General features: G+C 46.3%; 16 protein-coding genes across 16 annotated transcripts; 8 read left to right on the top strand and 8 right to left on the bottom strand.

Moving 5' to 3' along the window:
* Positions 1 to 45: 45 nt before the first annotated feature.
* On the top strand, positions 46 to 282 carry HG536_0B06620 (uncharacterized protein; the record flags this gene model as incomplete). Its single annotated transcript, XM_037282574.1, has 1 exon — positions 46 to 282. The coding sequence occupies one exon, from the start codon at positions 46 to 48 to the stop codon at positions 280 to 282; it is 237 nt and encodes a 78-aa protein (XP_037138469.1).
* Positions 283 to 1,380, bottom strand: CAK1 (cyclin-dependent protein kinase-activating kinase CAK1; the record flags this gene model as incomplete). Its single annotated transcript, XM_037282573.1, has 1 exon — positions 283 to 1,380. One exon carries the CDS (start codon positions 1,378 to 1,380, stop codon positions 283 to 285), a length of 1,098 nt encoding a protein of 365 aa, XP_037138468.1.
* Positions 1,381 to 1,713: 333 nt separating this feature from the next.
* On the bottom strand, positions 1,714 to 2,814 carry ERG3 (C-5 sterol desaturase; the record flags this gene model as incomplete). The annotated part of the gene is made up of 1 exon (XM_037282572.1): positions 1,714 to 2,814. One exon carries the CDS (start codon positions 2,812 to 2,814, stop codon positions 1,714 to 1,716), a length of 1,101 nt encoding a protein of 366 aa, XP_037138467.1.
* A 346-nt stretch (positions 2,815 to 3,160) lies between these two features.
* CAF16 (putative ATP-binding cassette family ATPase CAF16) lies at positions 3,161 to 4,039 on the bottom strand (the record flags this gene model as incomplete). Its single annotated transcript, XM_037282571.1, has 1 exon — positions 3,161 to 4,039. One exon carries the CDS (start codon positions 4,037 to 4,039, stop codon positions 3,161 to 3,163), a length of 879 nt encoding a protein of 292 aa, XP_037138466.1.
* A 220-nt stretch (positions 4,040 to 4,259) lies between these two features.
* On the top strand, positions 4,260 to 6,164 carry SPT8 (SAGA complex subunit SPT8; the record flags this gene model as incomplete). Its single annotated transcript, XM_037282570.1, has 1 exon — positions 4,260 to 6,164. One exon carries the CDS (start codon positions 4,260 to 4,262, stop codon positions 6,162 to 6,164), a length of 1,905 nt encoding a protein of 634 aa, XP_037138465.1.
* Positions 6,165 to 6,320: 156 nt separating this feature from the next.
* Positions 6,321 to 7,985, bottom strand: GYP8 (GTPase-activating protein GYP8; the record flags this gene model as incomplete). The annotated part of the gene is made up of 1 exon (XM_037282569.1): positions 6,321 to 7,985. One exon carries the CDS (start codon positions 7,983 to 7,985, stop codon positions 6,321 to 6,323), a length of 1,665 nt encoding a protein of 554 aa, XP_037138464.1.
* Positions 7,986 to 8,869: 884 nt separating this feature from the next.
* Positions 8,870 to 10,267, top strand: STE2 (alpha-factor pheromone receptor STE2; the record flags this gene model as incomplete). Its single annotated transcript, XM_037282568.1, has 1 exon — positions 8,870 to 10,267. The coding sequence occupies one exon, from the start codon at positions 8,870 to 8,872 to the stop codon at positions 10,265 to 10,267; it is 1,398 nt and encodes a 465-aa protein (XP_037138463.1).
* A 60-nt stretch (positions 10,268 to 10,327) lies between these two features.
* On the bottom strand, positions 10,328 to 13,432 carry BST1 (Bst1p; the record flags this gene model as incomplete). The annotated part of the gene is made up of 1 exon (XM_037282567.1): positions 10,328 to 13,432. The coding sequence occupies one exon, from the start codon at positions 13,430 to 13,432 to the stop codon at positions 10,328 to 10,330; it is 3,105 nt and encodes a 1,034-aa protein (XP_037138462.1).
* Positions 13,433 to 13,857: 425 nt separating this feature from the next.
* Positions 13,858 to 16,335, bottom strand: EPL1 (Epl1p; the record flags this gene model as incomplete). The annotated part of the gene is made up of 1 exon (XM_037282566.1): positions 13,858 to 16,335. The coding sequence occupies one exon, from the start codon at positions 16,333 to 16,335 to the stop codon at positions 13,858 to 13,860; it is 2,478 nt and encodes an 825-aa protein (XP_037138461.1).
* An 831-nt stretch (positions 16,336 to 17,166) lies between these two features.
* On the top strand, positions 17,167 to 19,683 carry BUD27 (prefoldin-like protein; the record flags this gene model as incomplete). The annotated part of the gene is made up of 1 exon (XM_037282565.1): positions 17,167 to 19,683. The coding sequence occupies one exon, from the start codon at positions 17,167 to 17,169 to the stop codon at positions 19,681 to 19,683; it is 2,517 nt and encodes an 838-aa protein (XP_037138460.1).
* Positions 19,684 to 20,087: 404 nt separating this feature from the next.
* Positions 20,088 to 21,203, top strand: HG536_0B06520 (uncharacterized protein; the record flags this gene model as incomplete). The annotated part of the gene is made up of 1 exon (XM_037282564.1): positions 20,088 to 21,203. The coding sequence occupies one exon, from the start codon at positions 20,088 to 20,090 to the stop codon at positions 21,201 to 21,203; it is 1,116 nt and encodes a 371-aa protein (XP_037138459.1).
* Positions 21,204 to 21,700: 497 nt separating this feature from the next.
* On the top strand, positions 21,701 to 23,680 carry OSW2 (Osw2p; the record flags this gene model as incomplete). The annotated part of the gene is made up of 1 exon (XM_037282563.1): positions 21,701 to 23,680. The coding sequence occupies one exon, from the start codon at positions 21,701 to 21,703 to the stop codon at positions 23,678 to 23,680; it is 1,980 nt and encodes a 659-aa protein (XP_037138458.1).
* A 288-nt stretch (positions 23,681 to 23,968) lies between these two features.
* On the top strand, positions 23,969 to 24,499 carry HG536_0B06500 (uncharacterized protein; the record flags this gene model as incomplete). Its single annotated transcript, XM_037282562.1, has 1 exon — positions 23,969 to 24,499. The coding sequence occupies one exon, from the start codon at positions 23,969 to 23,971 to the stop codon at positions 24,497 to 24,499; it is 531 nt and encodes a 176-aa protein (XP_037138457.1).
* Positions 24,500 to 24,561: 62 nt separating this feature from the next.
* On the bottom strand, positions 24,562 to 26,058 carry FRS2 (phenylalanine--tRNA ligase subunit alpha; the record flags this gene model as incomplete). The annotated part of the gene is made up of 1 exon (XM_037282561.1): positions 24,562 to 26,058. One exon carries the CDS (start codon positions 26,056 to 26,058, stop codon positions 24,562 to 24,564), a length of 1,497 nt encoding a protein of 498 aa, XP_037138456.1.
* A 148-nt stretch (positions 26,059 to 26,206) lies between these two features.
* On the bottom strand, positions 26,207 to 26,866 carry IES3 (Ies3p; the record flags this gene model as incomplete). The annotated part of the gene is made up of 1 exon (XM_037282560.1): positions 26,207 to 26,866. One exon carries the CDS (start codon positions 26,864 to 26,866, stop codon positions 26,207 to 26,209), a length of 660 nt encoding a protein of 219 aa, XP_037138455.1.
* A 188-nt stretch (positions 26,867 to 27,054) lies between these two features.
* Positions 27,055 to 27,684, top strand: FCF2 (Fcf2p; the record flags this gene model as incomplete). Its single annotated transcript, XM_037282559.1, has 1 exon — positions 27,055 to 27,684. The coding sequence occupies one exon, from the start codon at positions 27,055 to 27,057 to the stop codon at positions 27,682 to 27,684; it is 630 nt and encodes a 209-aa protein (XP_037138454.1).
* Between the last annotated feature and the right edge of the window lie 7 nt (positions 27,685 to 27,691).

Genomic DNA, 27,691 nt, shown 5'->3' with positions numbered 1-27,691 from the left:
CCTAGGCAGCAGATCGCCTCGACTTCAGATCCCAGCTCACCAACGATGAACGAATCTAAGAAGCGAGCTTTGAACTTGACCCCAAGTTCCGCAATTCAGGCTAATCCTGACAAGAAACGAGTGCTTTCAGGATCACCACAAAGGTCAATGGGACTAGAGCAGAGCTCCAGCGGCGTACATGATTGGCAAAGAGAGTTACTGGTGCAGAAGAGCGAATTGAACCGCATTAAAAAGCTAAATGAGTATTTGGAGTTGGAAAGAAAATGCAATAGAGGTGATTGATTATGAACAGAGTCTTTGCACGATGCAACCGCTGTTCCAGCGTTTGGTTGATTCAAATGAAACCATCCCCATTATACAATCTACCAACGCATTCCGCTCGTTGGCGTTCGATAGAAGACTAAGCCTGGGGAACAAAGATTCCACTCTTTTCAGTCGGGCATCGTGGTTCTGCTCAAGAATATAATGGCCGTCTCCCATAGAACCAAACATACCACTAAAAGCATCGGACGAGCCGAAGTTCGCAACTTCTGGCCATTGCTCCAAAGACGGAATTCCCAGCTGGCCGAAGATCGACACGATGAGCTTGATGTCGCTGCCGGAGTCTTCATCGGTAAACCGACCGGAACCGTCATCGAAGATAGCAGGAATGTATCGGGAAGGGTTGAATGCTTCCGCCTGGAACCACTGGGACATGATGACCATCAGTGCCCATATATCGACCGCATATGAGTAGTTTTTTACGCCGAACAGCAGTTCAGGTGCCTTATATATTGAAGTTGATACGTCTGTAATCTTCTGGTCGGGAGGCTCATCTCTCGTTTGCAGAGCATCATGACAGTCATAGGAGATTCCAAAATCGGTGATTATGAGACGTATTTCGCCGGAGTTCTGGTGCTGGATGAGGATATTTTGTGGCTTGATGTCACGGTGAATTATACCTTGCCGGTGCAGAAACTGTAGCCCTTGTGCTAACTGTAAGGTAAAGTTGAAGGCATATTTATCCACGTCAAAGCGGTTTTTGAAGGAGCCTTTGAGTAGAATCGGAGTCTCTGAAATCGTGTAGTATGGATTGGGTCTTCTTCGAGCGCTGTCGGATATCTTGTACCATTTCAGCATAAATTCATGCAGATCGCAATCAAAACGAGGGAACTTGAGCTCCAATTCGTCACCTACTACTCTGCTATCAATCAGTTTTATTATGAAATCATTATTCAGTTTAGAGAGCCTCGTCAATATTGCTAGTTCTGCGTCGTGATTATGGGGAGGTACCACAAAGTCCTTCGAGATGCTCTTAATTACATGGGTCCCATCGATATATAATCTGGCAAAACGAGTAGACTTGATCAATTGACGCTTTGGTTCAGAACTATCGGCCATCTCGGAGAAGGCTTCAAATCGGAGTCTTACTCGAGGCTTGAAAGTGTAGGTTGTATGGCATCAACATATTAAGTCTTCTTGTACACTATAAAAAGAGAATCTCGCCAAGCTATAAACAACTTGCAAGAAGATGTGATCTCAAGCGCACGCGACGGGGCTCCGAATAGTCCCAACACAATATTGTCTTGTTATAGTCTTAAATTTATATAATCATCCGCTCGACCTTCCATCACACCTGATGGATTCGGGCATCAAAGAACACATGAAATCCGCTGAGTGGACTGCCCTGTAAGGTCTAGTTGCCGTCAAATATACGCTCCGTTGTTGTGAGACTTAGTTAAGTTTCTTCAATCTTTCCTCCGTTCCGTATTCTCTATAAGTTTCGTCATCGCCGTCCATCAACTGAATGTACTCTTCAATCTCCTTGATTTGCTTCTCCATAGTTTCCTTTGATCTCAAAGAAGGGTCGAATAATTCGTCTTCCGGTCTACGGTAAGAGCCTCCTAGTCTATCCCATAGTGTGGTGAATTGACCGTAGTTGTAGTTGAAGTACAGGTGGTGAACAGTGTGGCAGGCAGTACCGTTGACCACAGCGTTGTTGAATCTGTGCTGGCCGTCGTGGATCATAACAGTCCAGCAGTTGATGGCAGTGAAAAGAAGCAGATAAGAGACCTTGTTCAATGGCATAAAGACTGGATAGATGTGGTACGGCAAGGACTGGAAGTAGCCGTCGACTGGGTGAAAGGCGTGAGAGGCAAATGGCGTGCAAACCAACCACTTGTGGTGTGGCTTGTGCAGTGCTTTATAAACACGCGGCCAGTGCAACCACCTGTGAGCCAGATACACGCCACAATCGGTAAATAGAATGAAGCAAACCAATTCGGTAAGTATTTTACGCAATCCGTGGTTTTCCCAATCCACATCCATGTAAAGCTTCGAGTGTCCGTTCAGCTCCAACATAAACCATGGGCAGGTCAATAGTGACATGAAAGGAATAGCGCTTAGTGCCAATTTTATCTCAAGCGACATTTGATTTTTCAGATAACGTGGGTGGTTAAAAATGCTCTTGTCGAAGACAAAGATGTAACTCAGAGTGGCCGCACTCAAGTAAAGAATCCACCCAAAGATGGTCACTACTGCCCATAGCGAAAGCAGCTCTCTCAACAAATTGTTACGAGGCAGCAGTGATGCGAATGTCGCTGGAGTAAAATCTAGCAAGTATGGCGTGATTCCATAAACATCCTTATTGACCCTTGGAATGCTGTTCAACGTAACCAAACTCTCCTCCAGGAACGTGCTGTTACAAATACCTTTGTTCAGCCTCAACAAGGATTGCATCTTTGGTGTAAAGTGAGATGCCAACGACGTGGGGAAAATCTTTGCATAAAGGCCATCGAACACATAAGTGTCGCACACCTCGAGCACTAAATCCATCTTGCTTGGTTCTTACAACGACTCCAGTGACCTTTCGCTCAGAATTGTACAGACACAGAACCTCCAGTTGTCTAATCAAAATGAGATGTCAATCCAACGCTCTTAAATACTTTTTAGCACTTGCATAGCCTTTTATCAATCTTAAGCTTTTCCCGCACCTTTTTACCATTAACCATAGTTAAGGAAATTTTTCGGTTTTCCTCGAGCCTTCGTATAGCTAAACGAAGCTTATACGAATTTTTCAGAGCTTAAACGACATGTCGATATCATGAGATGGTCAAGATCGAAGAGTTTTATTATCAATCGGTATCAGCGGTGGCGGCAGCGGCGGTAAGCAGCGGATCGTTTAGCGGAGAGTGGGTTGAGGAGTTGGAGACATCTGTTTCAACTCGTTTGGATCCTGGGACAGCCAAGCGACCGCTAGTGGATGCAAGCTTTCCACTTTTGTTATGGAAACGAGAGGGCGATCGTGATCGCCAGCGGGCGGTGTGAAAGTGACGGTGCCATTTCCCGCACCGTCACCGTTGGCGCTGTCGGTGAATTGCACGTTCTTGCGTAGATCTAAGCGGTCGACGATGCGCCCGTCCTTCAGATGGAGCAACTGGTCGGGCCACTCTGCCAGCCCGTCGAAAATATGCGTCGCATACATCACGGAGCACTCTCTGGTCTGTGTCTCCCACTTGAGAAACTGGAGAAGCCTGGATCTGGCGATCACGTCGAGATCAACAGTCACTTCATCGAGCAGCAGTACTTTCCAGGGCTTCAGCAGCCCCATGACCAGCTGAACTCGTCTCTTCTGCCCGTCGCTGAGCCTGAACATTCTCCACTTGAGATCGACGTCCAACATCTTGCACAGTAGATCGCCCCGCTCCTGGAAGTGGGCTAACCCAATGCTTTCCAATAGCTCGGACACACCTATGTCGCGATTGATGACGCTCATATGGCACCACTCAGTCCCCAAGTAGGTTGTCACCAGGCATCCGTCCTCAGGACTCACTGTGGCCGCGGGGCTGAACGGGTTCAGTCCATTCACGAGGATCTTCCCGTCTCGGCAAAGGTGCTTCCCGCTCAGGACCTTCAGCAAGGTCGATTTGCCTGCGCCGTTGGCTCCCACGATTAGGGTTCTCGTGTTCCATGGAATCTGCAGATCAATGTCCACCAGCGATGGTTTGGAACCGTTGGAAAACTCATACGTTAGCTTCTCGACTTCGACAGCGAATGACATGGCAAATATAGCAGCACCTGAACCTCTAGTTCCTATGATAGCGTAGTTTTAACCAGGTTGAGAACTCAATTACAGCCGTTTATATGGTCCGATTGTCGTTTAAGGTGACCTGTAAAGCTTGACCTTATTCAATGGCCTTGAAGCCAGTGATAGTAGGCATTTAACGACAGTTAGATGTCCCAAGGAGGCATTGTCTGGGGTCAATTGAGGGCTGTAGGATATGGGTGAGGTCGATGATATACTGGATCAAAATAGGGCGGCGCAACAGGACGTTGACGATGAGGAAGAGGACGAAGATGATGATGAGGTCGATGTAACGCTTTTGCGCAGCAACATCGATAAGGATGCGGACGAAAATGACGGTAATCAGGATGATGAAGGCCGGGAGGAAGACGGAGATGGCGACGAAGAGGCGGACGACGACGAAATGGAGCAGGAGGACGAGGACGGCGACGATGACGAAGACGAAGTCGAAGAGGAAGTCGAAGACGATGAGATGGAAGTTGATGAGGAGGATAGTGGTGAGGAGGAAGATGCCGAAGTGGGTCAAAACCGGGAGAAAAATAGTGAAGGAAAAGTTCAAGAGAAGGGAAATTCGGTACAGGATAGCGCGAGTTCCGACGAGGTGATTAATGGCGATGTATCAAGCAAAAGTGACAACAAACCAGAGAGTGATGGTGATGAGTATGCTGATAAAAAAGAGAATTCTGGCCAAGGTTCTGATGCCGTGGACCAAAAATCAGAGGCGCTGGAAGGCGTTCATAATTACTACACTCAAATGCTCTGTTCAGCCAAAATTGCGAGTACGTATAACATCTATCCGACGGCAGCGATTCCAATCCAAACAGATGTCAATGCAGTCGCCATGTCGAAGGGGTTGAAGTACTTATTTTTGGGAGGCAGCGACGGCTACATAAGGAAATATGATTTCCTAAACACAATGGACGGAAAGCTGTCGCTGACAATCCTGCAGAAACATTCACTGGCAGAGTCGATACAGAATGCAGGTATCCTGGTATCGTACTGGGAGAATGAGATTCCCCAGAGAAGGTCTGAGATGAAACTGTCGAAGAACAATAAGGAATACGAACCAAAGGTGAGTCCCGTGTACTCCATTGAAGTGCAAAGCGAGTGTCTTTTTATGCTCAGCGGGTTAGAGGACGGTGGGATCACCATGCAAGGTGTAAGATACATGGAAGGTACGATAGGCCATTACTTCAAGGGTAAAGAGGGACATACCAACGTTGTGAACCAACTGAAATTGAACGGGGCAGAGACAAGGTTTATCAGTGGTTCTTGGGACAAGCGAATACTCGAATGGGATTTGCAAACCGGTGGAATCACTAGCGAGTTCAAAGGTTCAACGTCGGAGGTTTCATCTTTGGAGATGCGGCCGCTGTACTCGACTGTCGATGTCAATCAGGTCGTTAGTGACATCAAAAGTAATAAAGATCGAGGTGATGACCATAACAGTGACGATGACATGGGTTCTTTATTTGGAGACGATGATGAGGACAATGCTGGCGAAGATAAAATACCAGAAGACCGATACGAGAAGTTAGACACTTCGTCGATTGAAGAAATCTCGAGAGACACTTTAAATGTCGTTTACGATGAATCGACGTTCTTGACTTCGGGTCTGAACGGTTCTGTATATATTTGGGATCGCCGTATACCGACAGCTCCGGCTTTGAGCCTGAAGAAAGGGCCTAAGGTTCCACCCTGGTGCCAATCAGCATGCTGGTGCATGGATGGTGATCGCGTTTTCGCTGGTAGAAGGAACGCAATCGTCGAAGAATTTGAATTAAGAATGCCATCCCATCCTAGTAATACCCTAAAATTGCCAGCCATATCTGGGCCAGTGACGTGCGTACATGCAATGCCTAACAATAAACAGGTGCTTTGTGCCTCGCGAGATAACATAAGACTCTACAATACGGGTAGCAGTCCAAACTCTAAGGGCACTGCGGTGCCATTCTTGATCGTTCCAGGTCATCATGGGGGAGCCATTTCTAACATGTACATTGATCCAACGTGCAGATTCTTGGTTAGCACTAGTGGGAGTCGCGGATGGCAAGGCAATTCCACTGATACAACTTTTATATACGAGATAGATCTGGAGTAATTCAAGCGTTCGCATAGGGCCCTTCAAGGCCAGTGGCTTTGCATGTAATAACTCTCTAGAGAGTAACTGCCTCTCAGTAAGTAATAAAACTAATGTCTAAACCGTATTGAAATCGTAAAAAGATCGATATATACTGAGGAAGACGATAAGTGACCATCAGTGGCGAGCGGAAGACGAGGTAAATTGTGATGCTTTCGAGACAAAGGAGTTCTTGAGAAGTTCGTGCAGTGGGTCTAGCCAAATAATTTTAGATCCCTGGTAAAGACCTGCAATATAGGAATGCTGAAATTTCCGAGCATAGTATTTTGCTGTTGGTATCCAACTCCTTGTGCTACCATCACGGTAAAGTTTAATCAGTAGTGCTATCACACCGATAAGAAGTGAGAGTCGGCATACAAATGGTATCGCATGATTATGCGCATACCATACTAATCTTAGGAAAGGCTTTGTCTCTTGAGGGCGTAACTTTCTCCGGAGCTGGAGGGCTTTCCTTTTACTGTTTTGTTCAATCTCTCGATCGAGCAGATCTGTGACATATTTCAACTCGTAGCTGGTATTCCTCTTCTGTCCTGAAGCGGTTGTCGTTAAAACACTGCATTGATTAACCGTCTTCTTATACTTGGTGGGGTTATCCTTGACAGGCCTGGATCGTATCATATAAAGGATTTTCCTCCACACCCTTTCATCGTAAGAAGCGGAGACCAAAACGTTCTGCATCACTCCATGAACAAGGTCAACAGTGTTTTCAAAGTTAGTGGCATTGGCTGCGTATTCTTTCAGCACTGTGTCCTTGCTTTCCATGATCAACGTTGAGTACATGGTCAATGGAACCAGCATGGATTGTGAAGCGATGATGTGGTCAAATATTTGGTAGATTTGAGAATCGGACCGATCGGAAGACGGCTTCAATTCATGCGAGAAGATGGTCAAAATAGATGAAATAGCAAAGAATGGTTCAACTTTGTCTAGATGCAACTGTTTGAATAGGCGTTTGTCGTGAGATTTTATCATCTGTGGGATGATCTTCAACTGATCGATGGGGAAGTCCAGAGAATCCATCATAAAGTCACGTAGGTACAACAAGGTAAAAGATTCCACGCATTTGAATAGCTTGTCCTCCAGGAGATAGTCCTTAGCACTAATTTCGCCCTCGTAAAGCTCAGTGGAAGCCGAACTGCCACTGTTCGACACTTCCTCCAGGTTCGGAGCCGAATGGCTCTCCTCCCCTCTGCTGGTCAGATCACTCATTGTGAGATTATCGTCATTCTGACCAGTCCCATGATACCCATACCCTTCTATGTAGACCGTTACAAACACCGAAACGACATCATGGTATCCTTGGTAGTATCTTAGCTTCCGGTGCTTTCTCAGCAACCTTATAATGGTCGATTCCAGCACCTTTCTCAGCAATGCTTTCCTTTGCTGGTCTTTCACCTCCGGGAACGACCTCCTGACGTCCAGCTGCACCTGATTCTCATCGACATGTTCCCTGCTGACATCACTGGCCGCTCCATCTGCATCCCCACTATCTAGTCGCAGCTGAGACGTTAGGAGAGCGAGCCAGCTCTCCTTCCTCAATGCTGTGTTAACGAAACCGAAGTTGCTCATCCCGAGAACCGAGAGTGCATCCACATTGTGATCAGCCAACGCTTCCCGGATGACCCTGGTCTTGAAGTCCCGCTGCTGCTGCTCGTTGAAGAAATTCACCAAAGACTGCTCATCAAATAACGATTCCGTAAGAAGATCACAATTCAACGATAGGGACTCATCGCTAGATGAAAGCGATTGGCCCGCTGGGGGGCTATAACCGTCTAGATTCATGGCCTAGCGACGTCTATCTTGGCAACCAACTAAAACCAACCTACTCACCACCTTCCTTGCACTGAGCTTTCTTCCTGTCCTATGGACAGGGATCATCGTATATGTACAAGCGAGGTCAAGATATCTTACTTACAAGCAGAGCAGGACAACACACCGCAAAGGAGGTCCCAGGCCAAGAAGAAGCAGCATTTCGGGCCTTTTCTCGTACCATAGCGATTACTTGAGCTCACCACGGTTTTTGCCATGCTGGTCCTGGAATGCTTTACGGCGACGCCGCAGTTGCTCCAAAGAGAAGGCCTTACTGGGGGAAAGTGAACGATTAGATGTCCATTCAACTAGCTGGGGGATCTGTTCCAAGGCCAGCAGTTTGCGATCACTTTACTTCTGAACAGTCCTCGTTGTCCTAACTTCGCCATACGAACAATCGAAAGATGACAGATAGCAAGGTTGATGCAGATATGAAGTAGCAAAATACTGGTCAAGACATGCTGAACTAGTGCCAGTGTGAAGCGCAAGCCGAAGCTTCTTCCCGCGTCTGCGGCTGAGACGACACAATGGCATGCCGGTGAGGCAGAAGTACAATGGGCGTACGGCCGTCGCAAGCCCCGCTGGAGAACCACGTCTCAAGAGAGGCCCAGCGCTACCAAGATCGATCAACCTGGGCATAGATCGCCATCGATTAGGCCTGTTCAGGGCTTCTCAACATTGTGATTACCGTATTAAGGTAATGAGATGAAACGCTTCATAAGGCTGAAGCAAGGGTTCTGTCTAACAATGAGGCACTGTGTTTGGGAACTGGATCATATTTAAGCCGTTTGTTCTTTCGACATTGCTTTCTGTCAGGTTTGGCCCTCGGATGCTGTAGGGTCCGAGGCTTTACAGGAATGTCGGCCTCTGATCAGGGATTGAGCGAGCTGGCCACCAATGCCAGCTACGATCCGCTTGAAAGCTATATAACGTTCACGTCTGTGTACGGCGAAGATACTGCCGTGAAATTCGCCAATGTCCAAAACCTGGTCAACGAGACTTTGAACCAGGCAATTGTGTTCGGTACAAGATGTGGTGCTGCGATCGTGACACTGATTATGATGTGGATGATATCGAAAAACCGGAAAACTCCGGTTTTCATCATTAACCAAGTTTCTTTGACGCTAGTTCTGATATCCTCTGCGCTGTATTTCAGATATCTGTTGTCTGGGTTTGGATCGATTACATACGCACTGACGGGATTCCCGCAACTGATTAGTGCTAGCGACTTGCGTGCTTTTGCGGCAAGCAACATAGTTCAGGTTCTGCTGGTGGCGTCGATCGAGGCCTCGCTGATCTTCCAGGTCAAGGTTGTGTTCACCGGGGAAAAGCTCAGAAGGGTCGGGCTACTATTGACTTCAATCTCGGTGGCTCTTGGGCTCGCTACCGTTGCAATGTACTTTGCCACTGCGATAAGATCAATCATTTCGCTTTACAAGGATTTGGGGAAGACTTCAGATACTTTTTACAACGTCTCGCTAATTTTGCTTGCCTCGTCTATTAACTTTATGACGTTGATCCTGGTCGTAAAGTTGATTTTAGCGATTCGATCCAGAAGATTCCTCGGGTTGAAGCAGTTTGACAGTTTCCACATCCTGCTCATTGTGTCTTGTCAGACATTATTGATCCCCTCTATCCTCTTCATTTTGGCTTACGCCCTGCCTAAAAGTGGGAGTACAGACGTCCTGATCAGTGTGGCGATACTTGTGGTGGTGCTCTCCTTACCTCTGTCTTCAATGTGGGCCAGCGCAGCAAATAACTTCTCCAATGCCAATACAAGCCCTCCAGAATTCTCCTCAGGTAGCTCAGGTTATTATACAAAGGGAACAGCAAGCTTGTATTCGGAGAGCGGAGACGAAGAAGGTAGGAAAGGCATTAGGCAGGTCCTTTATGCCAGGTCTCGCAGGAAAAGCAGTGGACATGGTTTATCTGACGTCGACAGCAGTATGTTTGCTGATCTTTCAAAACCTGTGACGCATGATGGAACTGATAGTGTGCAATATATGAAAGCTCAATCAGATGACACTCCAACCAAGAAAACAGACCCAGTCGTTACTTTGTACACTCCCAACACAACGATCGAGGAAGATGAGAGAAAGTTTTGGGCTGGTGATTACGCCAGCTCCAGTAATGAGAATACACCTGTAAAGAAATCAACCAATGAAAATATGAATATTCCACCCTATCTTCTGCGTTATGATGACAGTAGTTGTGAGGGTATCGAAGGGACAAAAAAGATCTCACTTAAAAAGTAGAATAGGGTAGGACAAATATCTAAGGTTCATAAGTGTGTCTTTTCAATATGTATAATTGCTCTAATATTCAGACATACAAGTTTCCATATGTTTATTGTCTGATGTATCTGCACAGATGGTGAAAAGTAACCACGCACAGATTATGTTTACGAGATGATGTATCCAATAAAGGTTTCTGGCCCCATATATCAAACTGAAAAAGCTTGCATAACCAAGTAGCAAGACCGTGATGAGACCACCGCTAAAAGATTCTGATTTGAACGGTACAATGTTAAAGGCTGAGTTAGCGCTGACGAGAAAAATCGTTGGAGCCACGGCCAGGACGTTATGATGCGATCTGAAAGGCGTTTCCCATCTTATCGCAAAATTGTGTAAAAACACAATAATTGTGGGCGCATCAATTACAACCATGAAAATAAGTAACAAAAGAATCGCAAAATTGTAGTCCTTTAGGCTCTTCTCATCTTTCGAAGCCAGTGGGGAGGAAATTAGAGCCGTTTTGATGTAATTCACAACCTGAATAAGTAAGCAGATCGCAGCGGCCAATTGATACGGTATGTAAAAGTTCACGGCTCCGGTAAGCAGTAGGCAAACTAGTAGCCTTTTGCCATTCATGAAACGTACTTTCCCCACTGAATTGCCCGTTCTGCTGATTTTTGAGATGCTTCTGATCGTTATTTTTGAGATCTGCTTATGCAATAGGTCGAAGGCCTCAGCAATCAAATACAAAATGGCAACCGACATTAAACCGAAGAAAAGTCCAATACCTGATGTAAACCAACTTCTTATGCCTAAGTAGTAGAAATTTGTGTGCATATGCTGGTTTTCAAGTTGAAAGGGTCTGTTCAGACCAACGGGATCCAGCATGAATAAGAGCCTCTGTATAGGTTTGTAGTTTGTGATGGGTGACAAAAGTATCAGGGTAAAACTTATTAGGAGTCCGTACTTTTCAAGTATGAATGCCAAAGCAGAATTGAAACCTATGAATTTGCCAGTTCCTTGATACCATGAGAATTGATGTGCCATCGTGAAGCAAACGATAGCAAACGGAAAAGATAAGAAAGTTAATCTATACCGAATGAAAAGCATCTTTAAAGTCAACTGCCAGTTTATTCTTATCCGCAGCTTTAGGCCTACTCGAGGAGGTAGGACTACGTCAAGCTTCAGTGATCTATCATGGCTTTCCTCGAGCGGGATGAACGGGGCAACATTATGCATATTAATATCAATTTCTGAAGACGCAACATTGATGTGCCACTTTGTTTCAAAGGGGTCCTCGATCCATTGTCTGATGAAGGGCTGAAAAAGTAGAGAATCTTCTGTTTTTGAATAAGCTGAGCAGTGAATACGATAAGACAGTAAAGAGTCCCACAATTTTGGAAACCTCAGTCCAACAAATTGGAAGTCCTCTGTCAGAAGAATCTCCTTTCCAGAGAAAGCTAATTGCAGTGGGTTCTTATTCACCGTGATGTTGACCGCAGTGTGTAGTGCTGCCAAAATGAAATCATCTTTACCAGCTATCTTCAGCGGTGTTTCAACTAGAATTGAATCATATTGTGAGAGGATATTCGCGTCAATACTTATCATTTGAAATGGACGGATATCATTACCAAGAGAAGATTCCGCAGGATATTTCAATTCCTCAAAGGAAGCGGGGACTTGAAACAAATCAGGAGCAGCTGGGACACACTTCATGTTTGGATTGCCCTCGTTACAGAAGAATAACGATGAATTGGATAATGACGTCAGAAACGAAAAGTGTGAATTCTCTTTATCGGATGATAATAAGAATTTTGAATACTTTGGCGCGAATTTGACATTTCTTTGGTTGATAATTAATTGCTGATTGTTTTTCAGAATGAGCGGTTCTCCGAAAGTCTGTGAATTATAGTCTTTAAAATATTCATCGAAATTAGCCGTGACCAGATATGGTGAATTGATCCCCTCCAATTTGCTCAAGAATGTCTTTCTGAAAATTGACATTCTCTCAGCCAGCGGAAGTACTTTTTCGTAAGCTCTATTGTCCACTATTTCAAGCAGTAACTTGGCGATCTTGGTCCTAAGTTGATCACACCAAACAATCGCTAAGTGATCAACGGGTGTCCAAACTCCTGGAACGCCCGTCGAATAGGTCGTAAAACCGTTTTCTAGTGGAACAATATCTTCAACGGCAGTGTAATCGGCCGGCAACATCAGATCTAAAATCCCGCCAGTGATAGATATGAGTGTCACATTTTGCGCTAAGAAAGAACCCTTGTCGCTCATTTGCTTCCGCCAAAAGTCATCAGTTCGCTCGTAAATTTTGAGAACATCTCCATCAAATGTGACAGGAGCCGCAGCATGAGGTGAGGAGAGCGTCAAAATGGTTCTTACAGAGTCAGCTACGTGATTTTGAAGAGTTGGCAGAATCCGAGCCACGATACCTCCCATCGAATGGCCGACCACAATCACCGAAGTTGGTCTGCGGTAAGGATAACTATCAGCTTTGGCGTAAAACAATAGGATATATCTTATCGCATCATTAAGATATTCCGCCTGATCAAGCATAGTTCTGCCATGGAATGCTGTAAAATCCTCGTTAAAATCAGCGGCGAAAAAGTCCAAGTTCTGTACGTGTAAATTCTCGATTTCTTGTGAATTGTCAAAGAACAAATTGCTGCTTGCTGCTGCAATCGACCTCACTTGTTTGAAGCTTCCCGCATTGCCCGGAATGAAAAGAACGGGAATACCATCAAGCTGCACACGCCCATCTTGGAACGGGATCTTGTCCTTCCCTTGCTCTCTATAAAGATACAGGTGATACTTCTGAGCCAATGGGGTGAATCGCGAATCGAAGCCGTCAATTCTTGCATAGGAAGGGTACATGTAAATAGATCGGCACTGTGGTGAGTCTGCTCCCTTAAAGTTATCAGCTACAGTAAAGAATACTGTGAGTAGTGAGAGTAGCAAGCCAATGAGCGATACAATTCGCAGTCGCTGTTCTCCATCTTGGTTAGTGATAGAGTTGTTGTTGGGAAAAGTAACTTCATTTAAATCAATGCTTGAGTGCTTTATATGGTCATTCTCATTGGCTTCTGTTTTTGCAGAAAGCTGTGAATACATCCTGGTGGGTAAGCAAGCAATGCCTTTCCGGCATAATCCTGTAAAAAGCCTCCTGATTCCCATTTCAACGGAATTCGAACAAGTTTAGAAATCTGTCCAATCGTCCCACGTATAGCCAATTACCAACCAGCCCATAACTGTGGTCACTTAAATCCTTTTGATGCCAATGCTGGAGGATCCTTGTGCTAATTTCTTGAAGCCCACTAAGCACTGTTCACCAGCGCTCCGCCTCGTAGAGACTTGAACCAGCGGATAATCTGTAATGTAAAAGGTACGAAAAACAAGATTCCTATGCAATTGTCTATATAATGATGGGAAAGGTCGTCAGGCGTCATAAACTGGATAATAATGATAATAATACAACTTTCGCCTTGCGCTGAAAGTGATGAGTGAAAGCTCTCATGAATTCTCGACATAGATGCTTTGTACAGTTCTGATTCGCTTCCTCGATGAATCTTGGGCGAATGAGTCTAAGAATCAATGCAATTCTATTTCGTGTTCCGGCTTGCCTCAACGGTAGAGGCCATGGACTCCATAGAAGGAGAGGAGTCAGCGATCGAAGGTCCGTCAACAGACGCTTGATCATCTTGGCGGAATTCTTGTTCTTTTTGTTGTCTTTGTAATTGTTGCAGTTGCAATTGCTTCTGGTTATTGATTTTCTGTTGCTTCATTCTTGAAATATACTCCTGGCGATATTTGACGGTCACCTCGCGGAGTTGCTCATAAGACTTGCTTCCTAACATGGTGCCGAACCGTATTACTTGAGCATCATTGGAAATCCGGTTCAACCTGGATGGTTCTTCAGAGATCTTCAAACCGTACTCATTTCTGGGCGAATCATATTTCCATTTAGAGTATAGCCTGGAGAGTTCATCCCATTTAGAGTCATAAACGTTGATTGTTTGATCGGCGCCCATCTCGTGCTTCTCGATGGCATCGAAATCCAAGAACTGAGACAAGACAAATTCAACGCTATGATGTATCTTATTTGGTTTGCGATCCATATACTGGATACCGCAGCGGCCGATGCGCCTTCTGAATTTGACTGGATACTCCCGCGAATGAATTTCATTGTTATTTTGGAATGGATCATAAACTTCAACTTTCTTGACTTTGAAATTATTTTGGGGCAGTTTTTCGCCATCTCTGCTGAAGGCCGTCACATCCTTCGTGGAGCCTTTCAAATAATCGGCGAGATGTTTGGAATAATAAGACCTGCTTACTTCAAATCTCGAAGATGCGATAGAAGAGAATGGTGCATTCGAAGGGGAGACACCTTTGGGCAGAGTAATATCGAAAACAGGGTTGTACGGATCATCGGTGAGATTGAAGAATACATCACCATCCTCCATTTTTCTTTTCTCCATCCTGTCATGAACAAACTTCTTTGCATTCTTTTCTTTATTAGCGAGCAGATTATCGACATCTTCCAGCGTAAGGTCAGGGACCTTTGAAGAGGGCAATCTAACGTAAACGTGTGAGGCAACGTTTTGTTGCTGCTGCTGTAACTGCTGTTGTTGCTCGGCTTGAACTTGCGCCAATTTAGCATCTTGTTTTTGCTTGTTGTTTCCAATAGCAGCGGCCGATTGATGTTGTAGCTGCTGAATCTGTTGTTTGGTGAGTCTTTGTCCAGATTTGGTTAGGCTTTCGATTTCCTTCCTGTTCATTTTATTCCTGTAACCTCTTCTGACTGATGAGTCAGAAGTGGTGGCCATTGCAGCTGCCTCTGCAGCCGCCTGTTCCTGTAATTTCCGTTGATGAGCGAAAATGTCTAAACGCTTACGCTTATGATTGACTAAGTCATCATCCTCACCTCTGATATTCAAAGATCTCTTCAATTTTTTAACCTCAGATCTTTGATCGAAGATAGTTAAACTCTTCTCAAGAAGGTCCATTGACATTTTCTCACGTCTTGCTACAAGCAAAGCCATCTTCTTGGCATGCTGCAGTTCCTGGTGTAGAAGTCGTAGCTTCTGACTATTCAAAATATCAACGCGCCTGGTTTTCCTCGCTTGTCTAACATCACGTCTGCGGAAGCAGACATAGGGATCAACATCATCCTTTTCATCAGGCCGCTCAAACTTAAGCTGTGGGAAAATCTCTGTCGAGGGACTTGCAAGTTTTCTTCGCTTCCAGTGCTCATACACATCCGGACCGAATTTTTCCAGCAGCACAGTCAATGCCCTGGTCTTTAGATTTGCCTTTGAATCAAACTGGGTAACAAATTGTCTATCAGAATCCAGTCCGATTTCATTGGCCAGGCTTGACTTCAATTGAACGTGCGCGTAGTCCGACTTCACTAAAGTGGGCTTGATTTCATCGAATGAAAGTATGCTTTGGGGGTCCGTGCTAAGAAAAGGCTGTCTTGCATGAATGGCACTGTCAAAAGACGAACACATCACTTCGAACTCATCTTCTGTTAGCTTATCGTCTCCCTCGTATCGAGATCTCAACTCATTCAAAAATTCTTCGTCAACCTCATCCATGCAATACGGAGCGCCGCAACAATCCTCCACAGTGGCTGAAAACTTGATGTAGCCATTGGGCTCAGCGAAATGACCACGATAAAACTGATCAAACTCGCTCCAAGTAGAAGATGCATCGGGGGTCGGAATATACTCCTTCCTCTGGTTGTTCAAATGGCTACTGCCCTTCTGTAAAATTCGATGCAAATGGACCTCCTTTTCTTCGTTTTTCTCCACACCGGTCTCGATATCGGCAACATCCCGCTGTTGCAGCTCCTCCTGATCCAAACTTTTCAAATCACAGGGCTTCAAGATCCGCAGTCGCTGCCTTACCGAGATCTTTCGATGTCTAAACCGAGAATTCGAGTTATCAGCCGACCCAGAGCCGGGAGGCCCCGTACCTTCGTCATGAGAATCCTGTGACTCGGCTCGACTCTTGACATGACGTGAATTAGTTGTGCTAGATCCCGCTGTCGCTGATGCAGTCGTTGGTGTTGGCATCCTATTGTGTCACGTGCAAACGCTGTTACCCTCTTGAAGATGTCCGGCAGGAGGAGGCGCTTTTTTCCCAGTCGATCGGACAAAATCAATGCACGCCGCGCGCAAATTTAGTCGCCACCGACTTTTTCTCCTATGGGTGGCAAATTCAAAGACAGAACAGACGTCGTAGCTTAAATGCTTGAGGCGAGTGAATACCACAGTCAATGTATCCCGAGAACTATATGTAGACGCCTAATTACTTGGATACTAGTGAGCGCGGTTAGAGTCTTGGCTAAAATTTTTCACCTTCTTTGTGCCACACCAGTCTTTTGCCACTCCCCTCTATTATTAGTACTCTTGGCTGTGTACTGTCGCTTGGTCGGACGGACAAAAAGCAGGAAATGAAGAGTACAGGAAGAACGAGAAAAAATTTTCGAACCGGACAGCTGTCCGGTTCTGCCCGTGCACCCTCGCCGGGTATCTCCGTTCATTTTTTTTTTTAGGGGTTGTCCGCTCAGCGGCTAATCTCCCCATATATATAAGAGCAAGATCTCGAAAAGCCATAGATCTCCTTGTGGTATCGAAGTACTAACTAAGTGGAAGCGTAGTTCTGCATCTGTTGCATAAAATGCTGCTGATACCTCCACCAGGAGAGGCAAGGTGGTCTGCAGGTGGTTTGTCACGTGATCGTTTGTCCGGTTATACCGGGGATTTATTTGGCCTCAGAATTGTATGGGTTTTTCGGTTTCAGCATCAAGTGATTGATTAAGATGAGAGCTTAGCGGGTACGATGGATCATCGTGGCATGAATGGGCAGTTGATTCACGGCCAGAGTGATTGCGCTGATACGCAATGGATTCCTTAGCCAAGTCTGTGGAGCAGACGCTCAAAAACTTACAGGAGAAGAAGAGGTTCCTGCAGCAGCAGCGTGATCGTTATATCAACATAAGACAGCGAATTTTGCAATATGACGACGATGACGCGGGTCAATCTAAAGACGGGATCATGCAGGTGTTTGATGATGTCATTATGTCGCCGGAGAGGATGTTTGTGAATGTTGGTTATGACTATTATGTGGAAAAATCTCAAGATGAGCTATTGGCTTACGCTGATGAAAAACGCAAGCTCATTGAGCAAGCAATCGAGCAGTTTGACTCCAAGATTAAAGATGGTGAGAAAGCTATACGGAGTTTTGGAATGCTTCTGCAGTCCGAGCAGGCTCCCATACAATTTGAAGACGCAGGCGACGAGAGCGGTGGAGAATTGCCTCCCATGGAGATCAGAGAGGAATTGGACGAAGATGGGAACATTATCAGTAGCAGTGTAACACCAGCTGTGGCCTCTTTAGATCAAGAGAAGCAGTTTAAGGACAACGATGAGGCCACTGGGATGAGCGATTTTGAGCGGAACATCAAAGGCAGATTGGCCGAACAGAAGTCCCAGCAAGAAGAGGAACCGCAAAAACACGAGACAGCGTCTATTAATGGTGCCTTTAGTACGGAGAATATGTACACTTTCGCCGATCTGGTACGACAATTAGACGAGCAAGATGAACTGGAAGAGGAGATCGATTCCTCTGAGGTTCAGTACGATTTTGAATCATTCGATAGTAAATATTTGGTAGAACATCTTACGGAAGAAGGTGAGACTCAAGGCGAAGATCAAGTTGAAAACGATTCAACTGAAGAAAGTGCCGACGAAGATGATGACGATGAGAACCACTATATGATCGCACCCACTATGGAGGCCCATAGTGCCTTTATGGATCAGCTAAAGAAACTCCGGGAAAAAAAAATTGAACAAAAGTTAACCGAACAACCTGAAGCGCCAGTGAAATCAATTTTGAAGCCCAGTTCTGGTGGCAAGAAGAAACCCAAAAAGAGCGTTGGGTTCGCTTCCAAGCTGGATATTCATGAGGTAGAAAATCTGAAACAAGACAATCGGAGAAATAGACACAACTTGTCATCTAGTTTCATGCAACAGTTGGAACACGATAATGACGAAGAAGTTGATAATGAGTTTGACAGTGACCTATTTGCCCAGTTAATCGGTGCTCGCGGTCCCGATGAGATTCATGACAAATACAAATCAGACATAGTGCAGGAAACGCTCGAAAAAGACCCCAATATAGATAGTTCAAACAAAAAGAAGATAAAAATATCGAGATTCAAGCAAGAAATAAAATGTCGAAGTAACGAATGTGAAACAAAATCAAGAATATCGTCATCTGATTCAACCTCACGTTACGAAACCAATAGATCGATAGACAGGAATGCACGAGCTCCCATGGATCTTGCGAGCAAAAGGGAGGAGATTTTTCTGCCCACAGACAGTAGCAGGATTATGGAGCGAGATATGGATCACTCTGCTGTAGTTGACTTGATAATCGAAAATGAGCCTGATGAGTTTACAACGACGGACTCCAGAGATGAAGCAGAGGTGAACCAACCAGCCATTCAGGAGCTAATAGTCGAAAAAGAGACCGATGGAGTTACCAACGCGGATTTGATAGTTGAAAAAGACATTGAAAACCTAGCAGCAGATATTCATTCTACAGATGTGAGCGAATACAACTGTGCCATCAGACATGGCACCTTGGAAACGTTTGGTGACGTGCTAGCTCATAAGGACAAAGCTTCACCTTTCTCGAAGACTATGAGATCGTTGCACAGATCGGCTAGACCCAAAAGGCCATCCCAAAACATGACTTACGAGTTTCCAGACTCGTCAGAAGACTTATCTGGCACTTCGGATTCTGATGAGCATCTTTCTGAAATCAAATCCGAGAGCGTCGCCGAAACCTTTCCAGCTGAAGTTATGAATGGAGGTCGTAGCACATCAAATACCATAAGCTTGCCAAAAGTTGATTTCAACGCCCTGGGCGACAACCTGGATGACATGGCTAAGGCATACTCACTAGGGATCTATGACAATGATCTCGACGAGGATCCCGGTACCTTATTAGAGAAGATTGATGATTTCAAGCATTACAATGAGCAAGTGGAGGCATTGAAGAGCGATATCGAGGCTTTCAAGATTGCTAATCCCATGCAAGAATTCGACGGCAATCAGCAGACAACTGACGAAGACGGGCCATTGCTGACCGAAATCAAAGAGAATGACTTTCCTGAGAGCTACAACGAAGTGAGTTCCAGTGACGATCTGGCATTGGAGCCTGCTAGACTGAACGAATCTATCGCAATTGAATACAGCCGCCTCCGTGAGGTTATCAGCGCCGCTAGCGATATTATCAATGGCGTGAAAAGAGATCAAGATGATGAGAGTAAGCAAATTGAGCCCATCGACCAGGATGGTAGACCAATTAGGCTCAGTCGCTTTAAAAGTCAGCGACTCCAGATAGGTAAGTGAATCATTTCTCGAGTTGCCACGTGATATTACTATCATTTGGTCTTGGCATTGACTCTCAATGTCTTCGGTTTATTTAGCTCATCGCGCATTTTGTCAAAATCTATTCGGACTGCTGCCACACTTTAACTGCACAATCATTACAGCATTGCAATTGCACATGAGATCTTGTCATTTTTCGAAGGTGATTCTGTTGCCATGGAGGAAGCGGAATCGATAAAACGATCATAATCACCATAGATTTCTTGAGCATCAACCACTTAGGCTGTTCAAAACGAGGATCCTTTCGGCATTTCTCAAGAACCATTTACAGAGCCAGTCTATCCCAGAAGAAAGGTTCTTGTCAATACACTGAAACTTAACTTCAGGAAGTTAGAAATCTGAACAGAAGATAACCGAGCAACAAGATGCACATAGACTCCGATGGTTCGCCTCGATATGTCCCAAATGGATTGGACTCAGTACCATTGGCGCATGCCGCTAGCTTTGACGATGAATTGTGGAAGTCGTTTTACGAGAGTGATGCTGTCCCGCCATCGAATGATACAAAGTACCTGGATAATAAGTCCTTTCATTATACATCATCTTTTCAAATCAGACCTCAAGTAGAGTACTTTGATTTCGACGAAAGATACGCCTTTAACGCAACTGAACAGAGGGCGGAAGTTTCTGGGGAAAGAGATGAGGCTCATAAGGATACAATTCACTATGCAAAGCTTGAAGATGATGCTCCACAGGAGGTCGCCGGTGAAGATTTTCGGCCAGAGTGCGAGAATATTACGTATAGTGGAGATGATTACATTGAACAAATGGCTACTAAGATAGATCTTTGCAAGCATGCGTTGGAGTTACTGATCAAGAAAATTGATCAGACAACGTGCTCGACAATACCCTATCGTAACACAGAGCAGCATATATCTTTGGCGAGAGAAATCTCAGATTTGTTGTCTTTGGTGAACTACGAGAATATGCTACAGTCATTGATTTCGGGTGATATTAACGGGCCGCGAGAAACTGATACTAAGGCTGTCTCCATTTCTTCTGCAACTGCAGATGCTTCTGCCAGGCTGAGCAATTTACTAAGAGACGACCCCTGTGCGACGCTGCCCAATTTTGGTGTGATCCTACTAAAATCGCCGGCGACTATCGCGCAATTATGGGACGAATATACTAAGGTCCCCTCTGAGTGGCCCGTAACAGATATCCTGAGCTTCACGCGCCAACAGGGTATTTTAAACAGTGTATCAAACATTGAGCTAGTTACAAAGAGGAAAACGTCGATACGGCAATTAGAACAAATTCTTGGATCATCGTGGCGAAATAATGATAAGAATTTTTCCCGACAAATTAATCGCAGAAAGAAGATTTGGAAGGCGATCGAAGATGGTCTGCGAGACGGAGTACCGCTGCAAGAATGTTTCTCAATTCTCGAAACTTACGCAAAAGAACGCAACAAGGGTCTAAGTTGGTATTACAACGGCGTCCCATTTGCACTGTCGGCCATGCCTCCTACTGAGAGATAGAGATCCGTGCAGACTGATTTTTGAATGAGTTTATTGCTTGCTGTTCCTAGTTTTTTGTGTCTCGCTTGATCTGCTGGCGCGTCAGTAAATAAAAAACTATCGATATAAAATCAGGTTCAAGCATAACTTATATCGTAAGCGAATAACCTGGCACAATAGTAGGACCCTTTCGGTTCTCAAAAATTCTATGGGAAACGAGCAGCTACGTTGCCTTATCGGTATGTTTATTTCTTTATTTTGGACCTTCCACTCCATTTGCTAACCTTTCCACAGTTGGCGAAACACCTGCAGCTCAGCTTATAGGCTGGAGACTAAGTCTTGGGGGCTCATTCATTATTTTAATTTCGAACTATGTGTCAAGCGATGGATTGGTTGCTTGGAAGTCATCTAGACTGGGCGCCAACTTTTACACTCCCAATATATTCGCAAAGAATGTGAAAGAGCTGACACCAAAGCTGCTGGATGAGAATCGAGCTTGCAAGTACCCACTTGATATTATGCTTGTTTCTGCAATATCTATTGAGAAGCTACAAGAAAATTGTAAATTGCTGTCCAAATTTGTTGATGGCAGGACTATCGTTCTTATAAGCGCTGATTTTGGTTGTGAGCTGGAGAAGATAGCCATCGACGCTATGGGCGGCCGTTGTAGGTGCGTTTTGTCAGTGGCTTGTGACGTTGAGTGCCGGCAATTATCTCTCGGCTCTTATGCTCTGGTCAATGACGATAACTGCGAGATATACGTTGGGAACTCATATTCTGCAGCCAGCTGCGCGAAGGAGTCGATATATTATAACAATATTGAGAAAGTTCAAGAGGAGTTGAATTTTGGAGATAACTCGAGTATCGCTCGCATGGTTCATCAATTGGAAGCGACACAATGGATAAGAGTTGAACAGCTCAAGGACACGAGGAAGATGGCATTAAAGTTATGGCAGCTTATCATTCCCAAAATCTCGCTGAACATCCTTTCTATCATTTACGAGCAATTTGACTACGAAAAGATGTTGGAGAATAAATCGACAGAGATAATCTTTAGAGGCTTAGTTCATGAACTGCTTGAGATCTGCTCGGCACAATGCAACTCCAAAGTCGATGAATTCTTAAAGAGAAAGAGTGAAAGTGACGAAGTTGAGATAGACTTTGCTAAGATAATTGACCATTGTAAGAGAAAGCGCAACGAGCTTATTAGTACCACAGCAAATGAGTACCCAGAATATCTTTTTTTGCCGTTCGAACTATATTGCTTCTATCATCGCTTCGAATATCCTGCTCAGATACTACTCTATCAACCGATATTACTGGCTGAGGAATATAGCGTTTCTTGCTCCAACTTGAATTTTCTGTACGGTTTTTATTCCAGGTTGTTGTCATTGAGTGGCCTGTCAATTAACGGTGGCAGATTGGAGCAAGGTATATCACAACTAGCCCAACCAGCAGAGGATACTGCTGGTCATTCAGCAACCAAAGAATGCAGATGCAAGGGTAAGAGTAATATGAAGGATGGTAAAGTGGGTTTTAAGGTAACCACTTCGAAATCTCATTACAGTCGCGGTATCTTTTCCATATCATCGCCAGCGGGTGCAGATTACACGATGCCCCCGATCTCTGGCCAGCAATTTGACCAGACTTCAAATGTTGCCACTTCAAGAAGCTGCGACTGCATTGCGTCGAACGACCACGGCGAGGCAGAGTTCAGTGGCAGTGACTGTGGCTGTGAAGGGGACTCATGCAATGAAGGGAGAAAACTACACTGTCACTGCAGAAATTTCGATCCTTTGCAAGCTTCCAGAAGGTCTGGAATTTCTCATTCCGCAGGTAGTAACGAACCTGATCACGATGGCGCAAAGGCATACAAACAGCTCAATCGAGCTGCCTCTCAGAGTGCATTGGATGACATGAGTGCTATTGCACTCCCACATTTTACTAAAAAGTACTCAACAACTACTCCGACGTCCAGGTCGAAGGCCTTGATAAAGACTAACAAGTCCAGCTTCGGACAGCCCCATGGACCACACCCGACTTCAAGTCTAGAAATGCAACTTCGCTCTGACAGGCGACTAGCAAGCGAGTACCAAGATCTCTACGGACAACTGCTGCAGACCGACGATGGTGCGGCAGATCAGAAGGCATACAGCGATAGAGGCAGGCAATTCGTTCAGCTAGAGAAACAATTGTGGCACCTACAGAGACGCTACAACATCATGAATGGCACAATTTCCAACCCGCGGTTGGGGCCCTACAGCGATCTCTTGAACCACATGGAAATCCTCTGCGGGGAGAACAATAGTGACATTATCCGCTTCACCACCAGCAGATACGGCGACTTGGATCTATATACGTCAATCGAGAAGGACAAAGAACAAATACTCACCCTGTTCAATAGAAACTCCGATCTCAGCAAGAACAAGTCTAAGAACGATCGCAGGATCACCAGCAAAGGAACCCCGATTGACAACCCCGTGGGGCTTCAACGGTAATCCTCACGAAAAGTGATCTTCGTTGGGGTGCATTGTTTATGCATAAGACAAGATCCTTCAAGTAGCTGTACGGTAAATCAGGCTTCTCAGCGGAAGCCTCATTTTTATTTCATCAACCTCTTTCGCAGCTTATTTAGAGATAGACTGAAGGACGCGCTGTAGACTCCGCGTTAATTCTAAGTGACAGCTTCCTTAGGAAACTTTTCGCCTTTAAGATAGGCCAACTTCAATTGGCAATATCTGTTAGTTCAAAGCATTTGAGTAAGTAGACGGGATTGAAATCTGCAGATGGATTTTGTAGATAGCGTCGACGATCCTGTAGTTTTCTTTACGGATGACAGGGACAGCGAGATCTTTTCTAGATCTTTGGCGACGCCGATTGCAGAGGGTGAGGTCTTGGAGGAAGATGAGCGAGTGAGGATTATTAACGAGATATTTGGAGCTGGACTTGCAGCGTTTGGTAACGTCGGGTTGAACCCCGGAAAACCGAGCTGCGACTGCGAGCTGAACCAATATCAGCAAAATAAACCGCAGGATGGCAATAGGGACTCGTGTGAAAAGTCACAATCTTCAGTACCCGATGGGAAAGCGACTAGAACGGTATCCGGAATGCCCGTGTTGTCCAGGAGGAAGTCCAACCCCTTTTATTGTCCGTCGAGACAGATCATGGATTTAGTTTCGAAAAGGAGGAAAGCGAAGGGTCCCAACTTATTGAAGAGCCAATCTAGCGGTCCGATTCTGACCTTGAATCAAATGCATGGCGAACGCAAGGCAAACAAACGATCCGGTGCTGGTTCATCGAGGACAAGCAGACCATAATTGTATCATTCTATTTCTTCTTGGCCTAGTTTAGGGATCTTAATTAATACACAAGCTTTCTTTTATTCGTACAAATCTTCATCCAGTCTGGCAGCTGGGTTAGTTTCGATGAAATCCAAGGAGACCTTGTGTCCTAGTAGTTCTCTGATGTTTTGGACTTTGTATTTGATCATTGTTGGTCTTTCGAGGGAAAGACCCCAACCGAGGACTCTCAGGCCTCTTGGCAGACCCATGGATTCCAACATTTCTGGTCTGAACATACCGGAGTTACCGATCTCGACCCATTTTTGTAAACCTTCGTGCCAGGAGAAGATTTCCATCGATGGCTCTGTGTAAGGGTTGTAAGTTGGCTTGAAACGCAGACCAGTGACACCCATCTTTGCGAAGAATTCTTCCATGAAACTGATCAGAGAACCAAGGGTGATGTTGTAGTCAGCTAGGACACCTTCGACTTGGTGGAATTCGGCCAGATGTGTGGCATCGACAGCTTCGTTACGGAAGACACGGTCGATGGAGAATAATCTTATGGGTTTTGGATCCTTGGCCAATTTGTGTAGCATGGCAGCTGAAATGGATGTTGTGTGGGTTCTCAACACCAGTTTTTGAGATTCCTTTTCCTTCCAGCTGTAACGGTAACCGATGGAATCGAATTTCCCGTTCTCGTGAACCGCCTTGATGTTATTCATATAAGTCTTATCCTGTGGCAAATCTGAGGTCAGTGGGTCTTTAATGTAAAAAGTATCCTGCAAATCACGAGCGGGATGTTGTTGTGGCACGTATAGGGTATCGAAGTTCCAGAACGCAGTTTCAACGTATTGGTTCGAAGGCATCTCGCTGAACCCCATGGAGAAGAAAATCTGTCTGAACTCTTCTCTCACTTTACTCAATGGATGTAGCGCACCGGACTGTACGTCCAGACCCTGTGAGTTAAAGTTGTAAGGTTTGAACTTGACGTCCTTGTAAGAGCCGCTGGTCACCATCTCAGAAGTGATGTCAGTCTCCAACTTTGTCAACTCTAGTGAGAAATCTTCGCCTTTGCTGACAACAAAATCTGTCTGTTTCTTTGGGACGATCAGTTTCCTTTTTTTCAAATCGGCCAACACCTTTGAGTCGATCGACGAATCTTGTCTCTGAACGATCTTAGCCAACAGGATCCTAGTTTCATCCTCTGGAACACTATCCTTCGCTTTATCGCTGACTTCTAATTCGTTGTTCTTATTCTTCACGATCCAGCCATTCTTGAAAGCACGGGCTTGGCCAACCTTACCGTTGGCGCCCAGTTTCGCATTCACATCCTTAATCTGTAATTTGCCCAGTTCGCTGATCAGTTGCAGCAATTTCATCTCGTGAGAGCCGTTGGCCAGGATATCCTGGCCCTCGTCGGACAATTCATGGTACACGATATCGTTCTTGGTGTAGTTCAATTTGCCGTGCGCTTTCAACGAATTTAGCGCAGAGAGTACGTCCTGCAGATCGACTCCGGGAAAAGTCTGCAGTGTGGATTTGATCTCGCCCAAATCGCTTAGCTTTTGTAGAATCTCTAATTGGAAACTGGACATCGCTGCTGGTCCCCGTAAGCTGATTTCGACGAATCGCACCAGAGAGCCACTTAGTCTCTTCTAACTAGGAAAATTTTCTGCTGCTTCGACGGCACGCCGAGGCCCGTTACCCGGCCGACCTTGATCGCGCCCGTCGCAACGAATCGCTCTACAGGATGGGCGAAATGTCGTCGCAGTAGCCGCGGTTCTTGATCTTCTGCCTCTTGGAGCGGTTGAAGATCAGCGCGTTGGCGTTCGAGTTGCTCGGTATAGCGACCGACCCGAGCGTGATCGTCTGCATCGTCGGGTCCTGCGCGCTGTACAGATCGAGCTCCGTGTTCGCGTCCAGCAGCAGCTCCTTGAGCACGATCCACTTCTTCTCCTCGTTGACCAGGCTGCGGTACTCCCTGGCGAGCTGCTCGTGGATCTGCTGCAGCCACACGTGCTGGTCCTCCAACGGCACCTCGACCTGTCCGCCGCCCGGCTCCGCCCGCAACAGCTCTTCCGACCGCCCGTTCACCCTCTCCAGATACTCGTCGTTCATTCTGTACAGCTGTCCCTTGTACATTTTCGTCTTGAGCGCGCTGATCTCCGCGTCCTGCGCCGCCTCCTCGGAGCCGGCCGCCGGCGGCACGTTCCCCGGCGTGTTCTTGATCATCTCGTAGTTTATCCTCGACGTGTCGTCCACGTTCACGATGTGTCTCTTGTTGTTCCCGGACGAGTTCTGCTGGCTGGCGGCGGCGCCGCCGGCGCCCGCCTCCAGCGCCTCGCGCTCCTGGTACCGTCTGACCGCGTTCCTAGCGTACTCCAGCTGCCTGTCGCCCTCCATGACGCCCGTTCTGCCGCTTCAACTGCTCTGTTGTTTGCGACTTCCGCCAAATCGCCACCTGGCTCTCCTTTTATAAACAGCCGCCGTCGCGGCGCCGTGCAGAGCGACCGGCCCGCCAAGAGCTATAAGCGCAACTGCAGCAGATGCGATGAGCAGAGCTAAAAGTTTTCACAGCGGCCAGAGACACGATGGAACGCAGTCTGGAGGAGCTATTTGCCGAGCTGGAGCAGCAGACGGGCGGCGCGGCTGCCGCGGGGCCGGCGGAGCCGGCGGAGCCGGCCCAGCCGGCCGCAGACGTGCTGGACCTGCGAGACCCGGCCGAGCAGCACGCCCAGCAGGCGTTCGAGCAGATCGACCGGCGGCTGCGGGCGCTGCCGAAGCTGCAGAACAGCTTCGACGCGCTCGCCGCGCAGCAGCGGCCGCTGCGGTCGCCACAGCAGCCGGCGGCGGGCGCCAGCGCCGCCGACGACTGGTTCCTGCTGCCCAAGCCCGACAGGGCGACCCGCGACCGCGCCCAGCGCGACCTGCTGCTGCTCAGGCACCGTGCCGCACTCGACCCGAAGAGACACTACAAGAAGGACCGCTGGCAGGTGCCCGAGCGGTTCGCCATCGGCACCGTCGTCGAGGACAGCTCCGAGTTCTACAGCAGCAGACTCACCAACAGACAGCGCAAGGCCACCATGCTCGAGACCCTCATGGCCGACGAAGACACCACCCGCTACTTCAAGCGCAAGTACACGCAGATCCAGCTCGCCAGCACCAGCGGCCGCAAGGCCCACTATCGCGCAAGCAAGGCCCGGCGTCGCCACAGGAGCTGACTGCGCT

This window comes from Torulaspora globosa, chromosome 2, assembly GCF_014133895.1.
Source record: "Torulaspora globosa chromosome 2, complete sequence".
Lineage (NCBI taxonomy): Eukaryota > Fungi > Ascomycota > Saccharomycetes > Saccharomycetales > Saccharomycetaceae > Torulaspora > Torulaspora globosa.
This window is presented reverse-complemented; position numbering and strand designations above follow the sequence as displayed.